At 32.8% G+C, this 19,439-nt stretch overlaps 2 protein-coding genes across 2 annotated transcripts; both read left to right on the top strand.

The window, feature by feature from the left end:
• Positions 1-2,813: 2,813 nt before the first annotated feature.
• On the top strand, positions 2,814-6,510 carry LOC131633786 (pentatricopeptide repeat-containing protein At3g09040, mitochondrial-like). Its single transcript, XM_058904472.1, has one exon. The coding sequence runs from the start codon at positions 3,066-3,068 to the stop codon at positions 5,958-5,960; it is 2,895 nt and encodes a 964-aa protein (XP_058760455.1). The 5' UTR covers positions 2,814-3,065; the 3' UTR covers positions 5,961-6,510.
• A 1,252-nt stretch (positions 6,511-7,762) lies between these two features.
• Positions 7,763-9,989, top strand: LOC131633791 (protein RTF1 homolog). The gene has a single exon (XM_058904478.1). It carries the CDS (start codon positions 8,016-8,018, stop codon positions 9,987-9,989), a length of 1,974 nt encoding a protein of 657 aa, XP_058760461.1. The 5' UTR covers positions 7,763-8,015.
• Positions 9,990-19,439: the final 9,450 nt, after the last annotated feature.

Genomic DNA, 19,439 nt, shown 5'->3' with positions numbered 1-19,439 from the left:
GTGTTCGAAAGTGAAGATCCCCACGTGCATTAGTAAATGGAGCGCTCTTGCTGGATCGGTCCTATGAATTGACCTGGTCTTAGTTAGCCTTTGGCCAGTCTAAAACACATATTATCTAACATCTTTATAACATGATGCATGAAGAATTGAGAGTTTGTCAATAATTTTTTTAATGGAGTTCATTTTTGCAAACATGTCATTAATCTTCAAAGAAGAACCACTAAGAATGATACAAATTCTCGTGGTAGACTTATAGTAGGAGGATTATGAACCCAATCAAAATTAATGTTTGTATGTAACTCCAAGTAATAAGATGAAAAAAATGAGAGGCTATAAAATTTAGTTCACTAAAGATAAATGAAAATATAAAGCACAATGTTTTATGTACTGTAGTAGGATAAACAAAAACTGACTAATAACATACAATACATAAGCAATATTGAGTCTAGTAGTAGTAAAGAACGCCAAACTTCTAATCAAAGTATGATATAAAATGGAATATGATAGAAGAACTATATTTGAGAAAATATTCACATTTAACTCAAGAAGATTATCCACTAATCGAGTATTATAGAGGTTCGCTTGCTAAAAAAATGTAAGCAATATAACTGAATTGAGAGAAAACATGAGAGTATGAAGCTTCAATCCCGAATAAGTAGAAAATAATGCCTAAATTTTTTATTTCAAATTTTTTAAGTAACATTAACTTCAACTCGTTTATCTTATTAGCATTATCCTCTAAAACTATCATGTCATCAACATATAAATAAAGTATAATACAACTATGGGAAATTGATCTAAGAAACAAAACAAAGGCATGATCAATAGGAAAAAAATCCAAGTGATAAAATCATAGTAGAGAATTTCTCAAACCATTCTCGAGAAGTTTCTTTAACCATAATTTATTTTTTTAACTTACTTGACACAAATTAAGAGAAATATTGAGGATGGACCATATAAACTTCCTCTTGAAGATCACCGTTTAAAAAGACAATTTTGACATCTATTTGAAAAATATCCCAATGACAAACATATGCAACAACAACAAGGCTTTAAATAATGGTCGTCTAGGCCATATGAGTAAAGATTTCTTTGTTATTCATACCATGTTATCGAGAAAATCTCTTAGAAACAAGATGGGATTTTATCACTCAACTAAATCAATTAGATTTAATATTGATATTGTATATTCAAGAAACCCAATAAAACGTTTTCCTAGCTTGAGTGGTAATAAGTACCAAGTATCTTCCAAAAAAATGAAGTTCCTTGGCCATAACTTGTTTTCAAAGAGGATAAAAAATAAATTCTTTATAAGAAGAAAACTTTGATCAATAATGAGTATAGGTACAAATAAATAGTAGCCAAAACGATTACAATTAAATTAAAATGATAAAAGCGTACAAGCACACAAACAAATGATATTCAAATTACAAATACACAATCCTACTTATATCAATCAATAATTGAATCGACAAAAACATCAAAGCATACAAATGATACTTAAAACACATAAATGATACCACAAGATACTTTGTGCTTTCAAAGTGGTCTCGTGAAATCAAATTACAGTAAATGAGAGGATGTCATTGACAAGATATAGGCTCTGTTTGGTAAGACATATTTTCGAGCTTATAGCTTATGTCTTATATCTTATAAGCTCATATGATAATTTAGACCCGTTTGATAACAGTCTTTTCATCACGAGCTTATAGCTTATTTTACTAGCTTATAGCTTATTTTCCAGACGCTATTTTAAATAGCGTTTTAGCTTATGTCTTATAGCTTATTACTTTTTCTTCCTTTTTTATCCTTATTATTTCAATTAAATCCATTTTAAACCCTTATAATTTATTTTAATTTAAAATAAAATAATTATATATTAAATATCTTTTATGTCATTTTACATTTCTAAGTTAATTAAACCGCTAATTTTACCAAACACTTCAATGAGCTTATAAGCTATCAATCTCAACCATCCGCTATAAACTATAAGTCATTAGTCATCAGCCATCAGTCATAAGCTATAAGCTATCAGCTAGCTTATCAGTCAACCACTATTTTTACCAAACAGACCCATAATGACCCGAGTCAACATATAGTTCAAAAAAGCATCATGATAGATAGGCCATATTTTGGAAATAAACATAGGATTGTGTTTGACACATATATTCCTATTTTACACTACCCCCTCTTTTAAAATTGGATGTAAAATTATAGCTCATGCGTGTGTGTGTGTGTGTGTTTGTGTGCATTTCTAGTAGCATCGGTGTTATTATTTTAAAATTCAAAATTTCTACATTTTTCATTAAGAGGTTTCTAGACGGTTGCAAACCAACATCGATATGAGAGATCACCAAGACAACTCTGGAGTGGCCGCTTTACAAGACCTCTAAATGTGTTGCAATATCCATTAGAATTTTCTCACAGATCTCTTCGTTGTGGAGGAGCCTCACAAGTTCTCTTCGTTGAGGAGGAGCCCCACATTCAATTGTTGCAATAAATTAAAAATGTTTAACACGAGCTCGTTCAGGCTTGGTCCGTAGAACGAGGCTTTAAGGTGTTACAGACGGTGCCACTATTCCCTACTAGAATAAAAAATTAATGATATGTTGAAGACAATCATCATTGTGATGATGCATATGATGACAATTCTCCGACTAGTGAAAATGATATTTGCAAAAATATTAGCACTATGATATTCAAGTCAATATGATATTGAGGTGGAAATTTGCGAGTTGATTCATACCATTTTTGAGATTTAAGGAGGCAGGACCGACCAACCCGTCCACTGTCAATATTTTTGAACCCTTGCAGACACGCTCATTTTCCATCCTAATCTAGATAGAGTAAGCTAATTATATTTGACCATGAAAAAAAAAAAAACTTATTTGTAAGGCTTCATTAGACACAAAAACGAAAAGCACTACCCACGTTAAATTCAAATCATCGAGTTACATAGAGGACAACCGAAAGAAATTTCAAAACTCACATTCCAGTTTCCAGGTCAGGTTATGGCTGACCGATAGACACACACAACAAAAGCGTATTCCAATGTTCCATCATAGATGCACATAACAGCATCACTCAGAGTAAACTACATGTTAAGAACAACAACTCACCATTCTCATTTCATCACCCACTCTCCAACTTCCCAATTCTTCCACCAAATCCCCAAACTCTTTCACTCCAACAACCAACATAATAATGCCACTTACCACCTCCCTTTCGAAACAATTACAACCAATTCAAATTCACTCATTTCCACTTACTCCCGCCAATCCTTATTCCAAAAAGTCCTTCAAACTTACACCACACTAATAAACTCATCTCAACAACCAAACCAATCAACTTTCTCAACCACTTTACAATCCTGCACAAAACTCGAAAACCTCGAGTTTGGAAAACTAGTTCACACCTCCATAATCAAAAACGGATTCGAATCCGATCCGTTAATCCACCGCAACCTCATTCATTTCTACACGAAATGCAAATGTATGACCTCAGCTCGGACACTGTTCGATTCAGCATTGGAATCGAATTTGTTACATCTCGATACACCTTCGTTGACAGCGTTGATTAGTGGTTATGTAAATGTTGGTTTGTATGAAGAAGCACTCCACGTGTTTGATGAAATGCGGAGTGGCTTTGTTTTGGATGAGTTAGCGTATGTAACTGTTTTGAATGCGTGTGTGAGTTTAGGGAAGATGGATTACGCGCGTGAGTTGTTCGATGAGATGGGTGGTTGTGAGAATGTTGTTGTGTGGAATGTTATGATTTCTGGTCATGGGAAGAGAGGGTATTATAAGGAGGCAGTTGAGTTTTATAGAGAGATGAGGAAGAATGGTGTGGGGTCGTCGAGGTCTACGTTGGCGAGTGTTTTGAGTGCGATTGCTGGTTTGGGGGAGTTGGATTATGGTTTGTTGGTTCATGGAGAGGGTATTAAACTAGGTTTGGAGTCGAGTGTTTATGTGGTGAGCTCTTTGGTTAATATGTATGGGAAGTGTGGAAGGTTGGGTGATGCGAAGAAAGTGTTTGATGTTGTGTGTGAAAGGAATGTTGTTACGTGGAATACGATTCTTGGAGTTTATGCGTCGAATGGTTGTTTGAGTGATGTTATGGAGTTGTTCACTGAAATGATGGGGTGTGGGATTGACCCGGATGAGTTTACGTACTCTAGCATTTTGAGTTCGTGTGCTTGCTTTGAATTCTTGGAGATCGGTCGGCAGATGCATTCGACTATTATCAAGAAAAGGTTTACGGATAATTTGTGTGTGAATAACGCGTTGGTTGATATGTATGCTAAGGCCGGGGCCTTGAAGGAAGCTAGAAAACAATTTGAGCAGATGAAATATCGAGATAATATTTCCTGGAATGCTATTCTTGTTGGATATGTGCAAGAAGAAGAGGAAACTAATGCTTTCAACATGTTTCGGAGAATGAATCGACTCGGCGTTGTACCAGACGAGGTATCTATGGCTAGTATTCTTAGTGCTTGCGGAAATATTAAGGCACTAGAAGCAGGACTACAGTTTCATAGCCTTTCGGTTAAGTTGGGTTTAGAGACAAACCTTTTTGCTGGAAGCTCTCTCATTGACATGTATTCCAAATGCGGAGGAATCAAAGATGCACGTAAAGTTTATTCTACCATGCCTGAATGGAGTGTGGTTTCCATGAATGCCCTGATTGCAGGATATGCTTTAAAAGATACAAAAGAAGCAATTAATCTTTTGCATGAGATGCAGGTGTTGGGATTAAATCCATCTGAAATCACATTTGCTTCCCTCATAGATTGTTGTAAAGAACCTCCTAAGGTAATTTTAGGGATGCAGCTCCATTGTGCTATATTAAAGAAGGGTCTTTTATGTGGTAGTGAATTCTTAGGTACCTCTTTGTTGGGCATGTATATGGACTCACAGAGGATGGAAGACGCAAACATTCTTTTCTCCGAGTTATCTAACCTTAAAAGCATTGTACTGTGGACAGCCTTAATTTCTGGACATACTCAAAGTGATTGCAGTGATGAGGCCTTAAAGCTGTACCGAAAAATGCGTGACAACAATATCTTACCAGACCAAGCAACATTTGTTACTGTTCTGCGAGCTTGTGCGCTCTTATCCTCACTGCAAGATGGTAAAGAGATGCATTCTCTAATCTTCCATACTGGTTTTGACCTAGATGAATTAACTAGCAGTGCCCTCGTAGATATGTATGCTAAATGCGGAGATGTAGAAAGTGCTGCAAAAGTTTTTAAAGAATTGGCGGTAAAAAAAGACGCGATTTCTTGGAATTCAATGATCGTTGGGTTTGCTAAGAACGGTTATGCAGAAAGGGCGCTGAATGTCTTTGATCAGATGACTCAATCAAATGTTGCACCAGATGATGTCACATTCCTTGGAGTGCTCACTGCCTGTAGTCATGCCGGGTTGGTTTCTGAAGGTCGTCGGATTTTCGACAACATGGTAAACTATTATGGAATTTGTCCGAGAGTAGATCACTACGCTTGTATGGTTGATCTACTTGGTCGATGGGGTTTTCTTGAAGAAGCTGAAGGGTTTATTGACAAACTAGACGTTGAACCTAACGCAATGATTTGGGCTAACTTATTGGGTGCTTGCAGAATACACGGGGATGAAAAAAGAGGACAGAAAGCAGCTGAGAAACTTATCGAATTAGAACCACAAAATTCTTCTCCGTACGTACTACTTTCTAATATGTATGCTGCATCAGGACATTGGGATGAAGCTAGATCTCTGAGGAGAACAATGATACAGAGAGAAATCCAGAAAATGCCTGGGTGTAGCTGGATTGTTATCGGGCAAAATACAAACTCATTTGTTGCGGGTGATTTATCACACCCTAGTTCTGATGAAATTTCACATGCTTTGAAGCATCTGACAGCACTTACGAGAGACAATAGATTGCAGGAAGGTGGAATTTCCCATTCTGGGCAAGTTTGTTGATCAAAATAATGGGAAAAAAGAGAAAAGATGGAAATAACTTATCCTTTATTTTATTTTTAAAATGTTTCATATTGTTTTTGGAAAGAGATAGAAAGGAAATGATAATTTGCAAAGGTTGGATAGATTGTATTCTTATTATTACAATTTTTTTTGTAAATAAGTAGAGTATTATTTGCATTCTGTGATGCATGATGAATAACTTATCGCTCTTTGGTAAACTGCAGAAAGTGCTTATAACTAGGGACAAGAACAACAACCAGACTCTGATATCATGTTAAGAGTTGTAATTGAGCATAACTTTATCCTACAAAATTGGTTTGTAGGATGTGGATTGCCCTCACTTTTAAGTTTGTGTTATGGCTATATATTGTCCGATGTGATACTCTTAACAGAAAGACCAAAAGACGGCTCTCATATGGCACTGATATTTCTACTAGAATATAACTGCTACTGTTTCATCATGCATTACAAAATTTACATCTACTATTCAGAAAACAAAGTTGCATTCTCCATGTCTTACATGCTTCCATACTTCCCCTTTTCTTTGTTCTTATTTGAACAGGAGATTCAGTTTCAGCTTTGCTTGGACTGGTTTCTTTTAGGCTCATAAGGTCAGTTACTTTACATTTTGATTTTCATCATTTTATGATATGAATCAGTGGTATTACATGTTAATTTTCATCATTTATTGGGATGATGCTATATGATTTATTTTCTATCTATGTTAAAGTTTAACCATGAGTTAGTATTACAAACAAATGTTTATAGTTATATACATACACACACTTAATTTAAATAAAACTTTAAATTTTCCCAAGATTTTTTTTTTTTTAAATTTAAATTGACAATATTATATCTCATTTTAAAAAATTGATTAATTTATCAAAGGTATTGTTGTGTTGTTTTAAAAAGAAAAAAAAAAACTTTTTTTACAGATGTTTTATATACGAAAATAATAATTTTTATATACATAAATCATTTTTACAGCTTAGTAGTTTGAGTATAAAATAAAAAATCCATTTTAAAATTTTCTTAAACAAAATAAATTACAAATATTCTTAACAAAAAATACATTACAAACCTAATCCACATGCTAATTTAAAAAAAAAAAAAACTCGCTAACAGTTTATATATTATACTATATTATATGACTATAACAATAATAATAATAATAATAATAATAATAATAATAATAATAATAATAAATTAATAAATAAAAGGACAAAACTTAGGTACAATTCTTTAGGCGTGGTTCTTACTATTTTCTAATGAAAATATGACAAGTGTATAATTTTCTCTTACATGTATGGAAATTTCTCCTATTTTCACTCATTAAATGATAGTTAAGTATATTTGTCATAGTTTTATTGGAAAATAGTAAGAACCACACCGATTGTACCTAAGTTTTGTCCTAAATAAAATAATAATAATAATAATAATAATAATAATAATAATAATAATAATAATAATAATAATAATAATAATAATAATAATAATAATAATAATATATTTTACCAAAAGTAAATGAATAAATAGCAATATATAGCCTTAAAAATCTTACACTGTTTTGATCTAAAAGAATGAGTCAAACAATACGTGTGCATTTTGTACATAACTATAGGAGTTTGTTTCTAAAAATAAGTAGTTCTAATTAGTTTTCATGATTTTCGTATCTCAAATCACAACAGAGGACTAAATCACAGCAAAAGATATCCACTGAAATTGCTGAATGTTATAATCTATACAACAATCAACATTTTTCACTTTCTATATTGAGTTTGATAACAAGAGTTGTTCTTTGATCTTGTCTTTCCATTACAATCTGAATCTTGCTAAGGTAATTCCTTAAACTATGCTTTTTCTCTTCAGTTTCATTTTTTATTGAATACATGTGTTTCATATTACAACATTGATATATACTTCGATTGTTTCGAGATATTAATCTTTGTAGTTACGTATAAATATGTTAATGTTCAGCCTTATTTGAATGATTTTCAATTTGTTGGTGTCATGCATTGCAGGAACACTGATACATATCATAACAAAAAATAGAAGATGGCAGATTTGGAAAACATGCTTCTTGAGGCAGCAGGCAGAAGGAATTCTCCGGTGAGAAAGCGGCAAAAGCTTCGAAACACAAGGCCGACGAAACACGAGGATGCGTCATTTTCTGATAATGGAAGTGATTCCAAAGAGGAAGACTCTGATAAAGGTGTTGGTAAAGGAAGCAAAAGGCCAACAACAATTGCATCCAATGTTCCATTGAAGAAGAGATTGGAATTGGAGAACACCAAAAGAGGTAACAATAATAATACTGGTAACGAAGATAAAAACAAAGGCGGAGAAGGAAATGGTTCGAAGGATGAAGGTGGTGGTGATAGCAGTGAAGAGTCTGATGATGCTGGTAATGATCTTTACAAGAATGAAGATGACAAGAAAAGGCTTGCTAAGATGACAGAACTCGAGAGAGAAATGATTTTATCCGATAGAGCGACTGAAAAAGGCGACAGAGAGTTAAAAGAGAAAATGATCATGAGAATGAAGAGAGAAAACAGTAATAATGCACTTGCGAAAGCGTCTAGTTCTAATAATCGGTCATCACCCCGTCCTCCGTCTACCAAGATTCGTTCGTCAGCTCGGAACGCTGAGAAAACAGCTGCAAAGGGAGATGTACTAAGCGAATTGCGCGCGAAGAGAATGAAGCAACAAGTCACAGACCATCATGGAAAATCGGAAACGAAGAAAAAGAAAGAAAATTTGGAAGTTAGTCGAAGTAGCTCAAGCGAAAGTGAGAGTGTTGCGAGATCTGAAAGTGAAAAAGAATCTTCTTCTGATGATGATGACGATGATGGTGAGTTAGTTGACAGTGACGATGATAAGAACATGGATGAATTAGATAAACCGACATTTGAAGAAATAAAGGAAATTACAATAAGGAGATCAAGGCTTGTGAAATGGTTGAATGAACCGTTTTTCGAGGAACTAATAGTTGGTTGTTTTGTGAGAATTGGTATTGGAAAATCAGATAACTTACCTGTTTATAGATTATGCATGGTTCAAAAAGTTGAGTCTGGTGATCCTAAGAAACACTACAAGGTAGAAAATAGAGTTACTCATAAGTACTTAATTTGTGTTTGGGGAAGTGAAAATTCTGCTGCTAAATTTCAAGTTGCTGTAGTTTCTGATTCTTCACCATTCGAGAAAGAATTCAAACAATGGACGAGAGAAGTTGAGAGAACATGCAGCTATATGCCTAGTAAGAAACATGTATCGGATAAAAAGGAAGCGATAAAAAAAATAAACTCATACGTTTACTCGGCTGCCACGGTGAAACAGATGTTGGAGGAGAAAAAAACCGCGCCATCTAGGCCGTTGAATATTGCGGTAGAAAAGGATAAGTTAAAGAGGGAAATGGAATTAGCGAAGAGCAAAAACGACGAGGCGTGGATGGAGAGGATTATAGCAAAGTTGGCGGAATTGGATGCAATGCGTCGCGCGAGAGAGAACGACGTGAAGGCTATTAGGCTTGACGAGATGAACAAAAAGAATCGCGTTGAGAATTTCAAGAACTTATCCGAGCATAGAAACATGACCGCAAATTTGAAAGAGGGAGAGAAAGGGTATGATCCATTTTCAAGGAGATGGACAAGGTCAAGAAACTATTACAATGAAGATCAGAGTAAAGAGAGTAAAGAAGAAGATAAAGGAGAAAAAGATGATAAGAAAGTTGGTGTTGAGGCTACAAAAGAATCATTGAAAGAAGCTGCTAATGCAGGGAAGTTGATTGACACTAATGCTCCTGTGGATGTTGGAACAGAATCAAACATGTTGCATGATTTTGAGTTGTCAATTTCATTGGCTGAGCTTAAGAAATTTGATGGAACACAAGAAGAAAGAAGAAGTGTGTTTTTTGATAGGAAACAGAAAATAGAAGCAACAATTGGTTATCAAGTTCCTGAAAATGATGGGAGAAAACATCTTCTTACATTGTCCATTAGTGATTATAAGAGAAGAAGGGGGCTTCTTTGAATTAGACATATGAAATATATTATTATAATTTATAGCTATTGTATTTTTTTCAAGCATGGTCCGAATTAAACTTATGAAATATTGTTATTCGTGTTAAACATATTATTTAGAGTTTAATGGACATTACAATGTCGTTCAATAAAAAATTAACAGTTTGCCATATTATTGAAGCAATTTTAAAATTTAAGCATGGAATACATATCGGTCATTAAAACAAGGGTTATTACCATTTTTACCCCCTGCCATATAGGCGATTTTTGGTTTACCTCCTTGTAATTTTTTTTTTTTATAAAACTGACCTTGCCATTAGAAGATTCTTTCTGTTTTAACCTTGGCAGGAAATGGCACACGCCAATTGCTTATGTGGCATCCTATTTGACATTTTTTTTGTTTTTCATTTTTTTTGTTTTTCATTTTTTTTTATTTCAAATATGTTGATAACATGGCTTTATTATTTTAATTTTGAATTATTTTAAATGACACGTGGATTTTTATTTTTTTAAAAATAATTTTTTAAAAAAAAAATGATTTTTTTAAATATATATTTTCGCCAAATAAAATACCTGCGGATTTACATACGGATTTTAAAATACCTGCAGATTTACCTACGGATTTTAAAATACCTGCAGATTTACCTGCGGATTTACCTACGGATTTTAAAATACCTACGGATTTTAAAATACCTGCGGATTGACCTACGGAATTTAAAATACCTGCGGATTTACCTACGGATTTTAAAATACCTGCGGATTTACCTACGGATTTTAAAATACCTGCGGATTTACCTACGGGTTTTAAAATACCTGCGGATTTACCTACGGATTTTAAAATACCTGCAGATTTTAAAAAAAAAATAAAAAAATAAGAAAATAAAAAATAATTTAAAAAAATATATTTAAAAAAAAAATAATTTTAAAAAATATATATTTTTTTGAAAAAAAATAAAAAAAAAATCAAAAAAAAAAAATATAATTCCACGTCAGCTTAGCTGAAATTAAAAAAAAAAAGAAAAAAAGAAAAAAATGCCACTAAGCACGCCACATAGGCTTTGGGCGTGTGCCATTTTCCTCCAAGGTCTAAAAAAACAGAATCTTGAAATGGCAAGGTTACTTTTACAAAAAAAAAATTTACAGGGAGGTAAACCACAAATGACTTATATGGCAGGGGGAAAAAATGGTAATAACCCTTAAAACAATTTTAAAATTTAAGTATGGCTGTCAAGGTATTTTCTCAATATAAATTAAAACTTTTAATATTTCTAAAATAATAAAAGAAATATCCAATACATACTAGAATCTCCAATTTATTAAATTGGATATTAATATATTTGTATAAAAATGAATAATTAAATATTCATCAACAAACATTTCTGGATTCTGTTGCTTAAAACTTAATGTTGCAGCTATCTTTTGTTCTGTTTCCACAACACTAAAAATGAAAAATATTAATTATTGGGGTTCTTATCCACAGCTATTAAAACTTGATCACCATATTTAGTCTCTAAATGACACCCATCAACCCTAATAAATGGTCTGCATCTATTTGTGAATCCTTTTGTACATTCATCAAAACAAAAGTAAAAAGATCCAAATTTTGGTTGAATTGATGGGATTGGTTTATCAATGTTGATCTTCAAAGTATTTTCAACATTTAGCCTTTGCAACTCAGCAACATATCTCCACAAGTTTGCATATTGCTTGTCTACATATCCTTCAATTATCTTCTTTGCTATCAGCTTTGCTTTTCATGCCCTAGCCACAGTAATTTCTCACAGAGTAATTTTGTCTCATGTCTTGAATAATATCACAAATCCTATCTCAGAGGTTTGCATTTTCTTCACAACTGCCTTGGTCACCCACATTGAATTTGCATATCTATTATCCAAAATCCTAGCAGATGTGTGATTGTCTTTTATAGTCTTAATGACATAAGTGTGCTTATGGTCCACCTTAGAGAATAACATTAAAAAAACACATTTAGCCCTGCATTCTACCCCCATCTCGTAGATCTTGTAACACCCTCTAACCCCATATAAATAATATTGCATAATCAGAGTTAAATAGTATGCATATCTCTAGATGGCATCACATGTATTTTCAGAAACCAAACAAAACGACATAACATACTCATGGTCATAATCATAACACATATTTAAACTTCATGTTTTATATACATGTCACAGCGGAATTCATTCATTTCTCAATTGATACCAATAATCAAGTCTCATAATATAACCATGTATCAAAATATTAGGCGACATAGGCCAATCATCACATAATCTCACTACATTATCAAATAGAAGAGAGTGTATCAACATCTCATAAAAAACATGAGTTCAAATAAAGCCCCATGTTACATGACCAGAGCATTGACCCACTACCTAGTAATTGGATAAATAAAAGCTAACTCCTCCAACTAATCCTTATGAGAAGCATCGCTACCTTCGGTACTTGAGCGATGTAGTATAAAACATCATTCCAACAGAAGGGTGAGAATTCACATCATTATAGAAATATATAATAATAAGTAATGCATAACAAACATTTACCAATCGAATTCATCACACTTCACATATTCATGTATTCAACATATTTCAATACATCTCATATATCCACATATACCACATTACTCAAGAATTCAAAATACCAAAGATAATCAATCACAATTATCACAATGTAGCAATCAATTCAATTATCACATATTTCACACCAAAACACAACATTCACATCGACACATGTGACTCGAATGCAACTCAATGCAATATGCATGTGGTACCAATCGTGAACATCAAGTTCACCTCGCTCCAAATTTGAGCCACCAACAGGAGTATAAGCTACCCCCGGAAGAATAAGCTTCCCATGAACATATAGTTCCGTTCTAGATTCCCATTAGGACTATAACAACTAATCGGAGTATAAGCTCCCCATGAATGCATGTGCAAAACAACCATTATATACAATTAAGACAATCACCAAATCTTAATCATACAAACATATATCACATAATCCATCACACATGAATTATCTCACCTTTTTGCACAAACAAACATATATCATGTTATCATCGCCAACAATGCATTCACATAGCATTAACCATATCAACATATCACAAATACACATAGCAACAAAGCCAAACAATGTTATTCCCATTAATCACCAATTCTTAACATATATACACACACACACATACATGTCATTTTACACAATCGCACCTACTGTCAGCAAAACTATTTTTATTGAAAAGAATGCCGCGCTAGCTTTCTAACACTTCGAACGAGGACTCAAATGAATTCATGATTTGAAAGTTATGAATTGTTAAAGTTTTAATGAAAAAGCAAACACCGACATTATACACTGACAACTCTAAACATGTCAGAATTACGCAAAACAATTAAAAACATGACTCTTAATAACTCAAAACAACTCTGACAACTTTATTGACAATTCTAACAACTCTATTGACAACTATAACAACTTTATTGACAATTCTATCGGCAACTCTATGAACAACTCTATTAAAATTAAAAATAATTTAAATTATTCAATTAACTCAAATATGTAACTCCTAAATATTAAACTATTATTTATTATTATTATTATTATTATTATTATTATTATTATTATTATTATTATTATTATTATTATTATTATTATAATTATATTATGCATATATATTAATATAATAGTTAATATATAAAGAGATATTACACTGCATATTTATTACTCTAGCACTTGAATGAGTAACCATCAACTATTAACTATCATTACTACCACTCTTTCCTTTTTGCCCTTCCATTTAAAATTATTTTCATTGTCTTTTAGACTGAACCGTAATAACATAATCTCTGTAATAACATAATCTCTCCAAGTTTTCAAAGACTAATTCAATGTCAGACTGCCACGCGTAAACTAAACATCATTTCACTACTTTACTTGAAGTCCTTTGGTTTCCCTCCACACTAAAAATATTTTATTTTAATTAATATTTTTACTATTTAAAATAAAAAAATTATTTTTGAATGTTAAAATTTCTTTTATTTTTCTCTCAAATCATTATCAGCAAAATACCTATTTTATTTTAATTAACAATTACTTTTATTTAAGACACAAGATTCTTATTTTCAAATGTCAAAATTTATCTTTTTCTCACGAGATACTATTAGCAAAATATTTATTTTATTTTAATTAACAATTATTTTTATTTGAGACGTAAAATTCTTATTTTTCAAATGTTAAAATTTATCATTTTTTTACGGGTCAGTATCAGCAAAAAACCTATTTTATTTTAATTAATAGCTGTCTTTATTTGAGACACAAAATTCTTATTTTCAAATATCAATTTTTTTCTTTTCTCTATTTTAGAGAATTTTTTTTTGTTTTTCTTAATTATTTAATATAATTAAATTTATATTATCATCATTCCTTTTATAATTAGATAATTAATTTTAAATTTATATGCACATCTTAATAAATCTATATCGTATTAAATAAATTTACCCGTGTGGATGCACAAGTATTTTGCTAGTTACCGTAAAAAATATGCAAATAGTACCTTTCTATTTACATGCACACTTACATAGCAATAACCACAATTCATCCATCATTACACCAATACATTCCCATACTCATAAAATCATATATATATATATATATATATATATATATATATATATATATATATATATATATATATATATATATATATATATATATATATATATATATATATATATATATATATGCACAATGTTTCATCTTACCAAAGCAATTGAATCGGTTTTAAAAAAATAAAGTCGGGCCACTACCCATCTCACCAAATTATCATATAAAACATTCAATTAGCTTTGCAGCACCCAAAACGACACCTAAAAAGGATATACGGTTCAAAAGATACGTTGTTTCAAAGTTCATAAATTTTTTGCACCGTAGGGTCCGCTTAGCGACCCTCCAATGCGCTTATTGAATCAATTTTTCCAATAACCCCGCTTGAAATGGTCTATGACAGTAGCGAACTAAGTTGGGACCTCCGCTTAGCAGGCTAGGTCCGCTTAGCGAGCTCAATTAATTTTTGAAAAACGAACAACATCCGCTTAGCGAGCCTGAGGCCGCTTAGCGGACGTGCAATTATGCAGAATTTCACCTCTGTGACAGACCTGCGATTCCACACATCCTTCACCCAAAATCCCTTGTAAACATCGATTGAAGGCATAAAATCATCATATACACCATCACACATCATCAAACATCAATAAAAACGTATTTTCAATCAATAGTTCATGCAATTTCATCAATTACCCTAAACTATGACATTCCCAAACCTAACAATCCCAACCCTAATATATTTATCAATTACCCTAAACTATCACATAATAGATATTAACCGGAAGAATCCCCCCTTACCTTGATTCAAAGTTTCTCGACAGCCCTCTTCCTCTTCTGCTTCTCTTTCACGTGACTGCTTCTCTTCTCCTCTTTTTCTTTTCTCTTATCCAATTCTCTTGTTTTATGAAAAATAAAACATAACTTAGTAAAAAGGCCTAACAAATTAACACCTCTCTTTCACTAAGCACGACACATGACCCAATAGCTTATATTTCACAATTCTCCAGTTAAATCCAATTAAAATACCAATAATCCGAATAATTAATTTAAATCCCAACTAAATTAATAAATAGGAAATATGGGGTGTTACATATGCCATATATATATATATATATATATATATATATATATATATATATATATATATATATATATATATATATATATATGATTTTGTGAGTATGGGAATGTATTGGTGTAATGATGGATGAATTGTGGTTATTGCTATGTTTATTGTGTCAAATGTGTAAATGATCGAATGATTGCAGAAGCATGTGCATACTTGTTGGTCATGATAATGGTGAGTTATGGTGAGGCGGCGTATTTCATCGGATTGTTGATGTGTAAGCATGTCATATGTGTGCATTCATTCATAAGTCATTTTGGTGATGGATCCCGGTGATGTTTGGATCAATGGTGGGCATAATTACCATTGTGTGGAATTTATGCCAGTAGGGCCGTATCTCGATGATGTTTAGATCGGTCGGGTGGATTAATTCTACGGCTTATTGGTACCACATGCATAGTGTCAGTTGGTTCATATGCATTTTGTCATAACATGATTGAATGAATTTTCAGTGTTATGCTAGGTGATGTATTTGTTGTGGTTGATGAATGACAATTGAAAATCTGAATATATTGCAAATTGGGTGAATGATATATTATGATGTTTTGTTGCTTATGAATGCATAATATTTATTAATTGTGAATGAGACTCACCCTTATATGTTGATATTTTCAGATTGAAATGTAGCGGCTTATTGCTCGGTGAGGATAGCTTGTAGAGCTCATCCGGTATTTGGTGCCATGTCAGTCATGCTCTGATAGTGTAACACTGGGAACGATTTAGTTTAAAGTTTAACTTATGTACTCTATTTAATGGTTTTGGTTTTATTCCATTACTTGTATTTGGTGATGCATACTTTCCGCTGTGTTAAACATGATGTTGTTTATGTGATAAATCGTTTTCTAATAATGCATGACAATTGACACATGTTTGGTTTAAATTAATTGTGGCACCCTTGTTTTTATGTGTTACTCTGATTATTTTATTAATTGCCGCAGGGTTTAGAAGGGTGCTACAATAGTGGTATTAGAGCATAGTCGGTCTTTGTGACCAGAGTCTTAGTGTCAGTTATTCCCTTGTATGCGACTTGTGCGAGTTATCACTGTCGATACTTTTGGTGCTAATGGAATTGTTTTGTGGATTAGTAGAACAATGGCTGGAAGAGGTGGAAGAAATGACGACGCAATTGCTGAGGCTCTAGGCATGATTGCTGGTGTGCTGGGAGGAAATGCCAATGGAGCTGGCATTGGTGCTAACAGACAGCTGGGGAAATTTCAGAGGAACAATCCTCCATTGTTCAAGGGCACTCATGATCCAGAAGGTGCTCAAAAGTGGCTGAAGGAGTTCGAAAGGATTTTCAGAGTTATTGATTGTGCTGAGAACCTGAAAGTGAGGTATATAACACCCTTCTAAACCCCCGCGGTAATTATAATAATAATCAGAGTAAAAACATATAACCAATGGTGCCACAATTAAATTAAACCAAACATGTGTCAATTGTCATGCCTTATTAGAAATGATTCACCAATTAAACCACATCATGTTTAACACATCGGAAAGTATACATCACCAAATCAAAGTAATGGAACAAAACCAAAACCACCAAAATAAAGACTTCCTGAACTAGGGTTTTGCATTCCTTTAAGAAAACTGATGAATCAAAGTCTCCAAAGGGTTTCATATGACTTATGATGTTTCAAACTATCCCTATGACAAAGTTCAAGCTTCAATTCCAAAGATTGCTCAGTCAATTGCCCAAATAATCAACAGTCGACTAGTTTGACCTGGAAGTCAACTGTGGTCAAAGTACAGTCAAAATTCATGATTTTTGGTCAACACCCTCATTATGAAGTATCATTCATCATTTGATCAAGGATTGATCATGATTCATCAAGGAAAGTTCAGAAATCAACAAAACTCAAAATTTCTAAATTAGGGTTTTTGACCTAAAAGTCAATTGAACTTTGACCAGCCATAACTTTCACATGGAACTTCCGAAATTTTCCATCCAAATCCTATTTTGAAGGAAATTGATTTCTCTACAACTTTTTCTCTCACATGCCAAGGCTAAAAATGCTTCATTTGAGAGATATGGATCAAAACATTACATGTCTTTTTTTAAAGTCAACCAAAAGCAGTTTGTCAAAGCCCATATCATCAAGATAAAATCTTCAAATGGAAAAAAAGTACCAAAGTGTATTGTAGAGAACAATTTGAGCTTTCCAAAAAGTCCTAGAACTCCTCCATATCTTAAAAATTGAGGGAGATATGACTTGTCAAAGTTAGGCGATTTAGAGAGGAAAATTTGAAATAAAAGGCTTCAAAATGATTTTTTTTTTGCAAAGGAACCTAATCTTTCTTGGCCCAATCTTCATCCTCATGATATCCAAGGCCCCAAATTCAATTTCCACGATTTATTGATTAAAATTGCATTTTTTATTGAATTTAATTCATGAAAAATACAATATAAATCAAATATTGAAAAAAAAATAGAAAAAGATTTGGCTTGCTTTTGGTTTCAATCAATTCCAATCAGTAAAGTATCACAAAAATACACTCAAATTCGTGTAAGGAAGATTGGATTGAGAAAGATCAAGATTGGTCAATTTTAGAAACTTTCACAAATCAAATTTTCCAAAATTTCCAAACTTTGATTCATCAAGATTCATTCCAATTTTGTTGACCTAAACTCTTCTCCCATAAATATATAACATAACCAAACCCTTACACACGAAAAAAATCTGCCTCCAGGAACCACCTTCAAGCTCTCAAAGTTTCAAGAAAAAACCAAGATCGATTTTGGAGTTAGAGGAGGTTTCAAGGAGATTTAAGCATCTCAATACATTCCTTGGTATTCACTGAAGCTAGTTGGACACTTGCACGCAATCAGGACGTCCTCCAAAAATACCTCCATTAAGCCACGACACGTCACTTTAAATTCAAGGTCGAACGCAATGATTTACGCATGATTCATGGATTTTGTTTGCATATTATTGTTTATGATGCTTCTATGAACGATTCTGGATGTTTAATCGAATTTCTGTGCGTGTTTGCGATCAATTACCACGTTAGGGTTCATACCTTAATTTTTGGGGTTTTTGATTTAGAAGCTTTTGGGCCTTGATATTGATCCAGGTGTGTTCGTGTGAATGAGGCGATCATGAATATGGCTCTGGATTTAATTTTTATGCGTGTATGAGTGCCTTTGTGATTTACAGGTGTGATAGGTATGGTTATTTACAGCTAATCTGTTAAAAGCGCTGTAAAAGACTCAATTACTGGTTTCAGCGAGGAAGATGATGAGTTTTCATCATACCATTAGCCCATTTAAATCCTCGCGCGCGTTTTCCAATTATTCCATTTAATTTCATATATTATTTTCCAAGCGTGATTCTTAAACACATAAGTTGTTTGGTTGAGTTGGTCGCTGCGTTTGAATTGAGGGGGCGTTGGTTCGATCCTTCGCTCCCACACTTTTTTATGAGACACTTTGTTCCTTGATCCGGTGCGCAGCATATGGAAGTATTTATGGTACAACGTCAAGCCATCACCTCAGGATCACTGCAGCCTCAGATCCAACGTCTCTGGCATTGAGGGTGCATTGTAATCCATCAGAAGCGCATCACATAGGACCAGAGGTAAGTTTTCTTTAATTTCTTTTTAGTTTAATTACATAATTCTTTTCTTTATTTATTTTCTCTTCTTTTTTTTCTCATTAATTATTTTCTCTAAAAATTATATTTACTAATAATGATATATTTTGTCAATTATTTATTTTTTATC

Source organism: Vicia villosa, unplaced genomic scaffold (assembly GCF_029867415.1).
Source record: "Vicia villosa cultivar HV-30 ecotype Madison, WI unplaced genomic scaffold, Vvil1.0 ctg.001177F_1_1, whole genome shotgun sequence".
Lineage (NCBI taxonomy): Eukaryota > Viridiplantae > Streptophyta > Magnoliopsida > Fabales > Fabaceae > Vicia > Vicia villosa.
The sequence above is the reverse complement of the archived record's forward strand: the minus strand, read 5'-3'. Positions and strand labels throughout refer to the sequence as shown.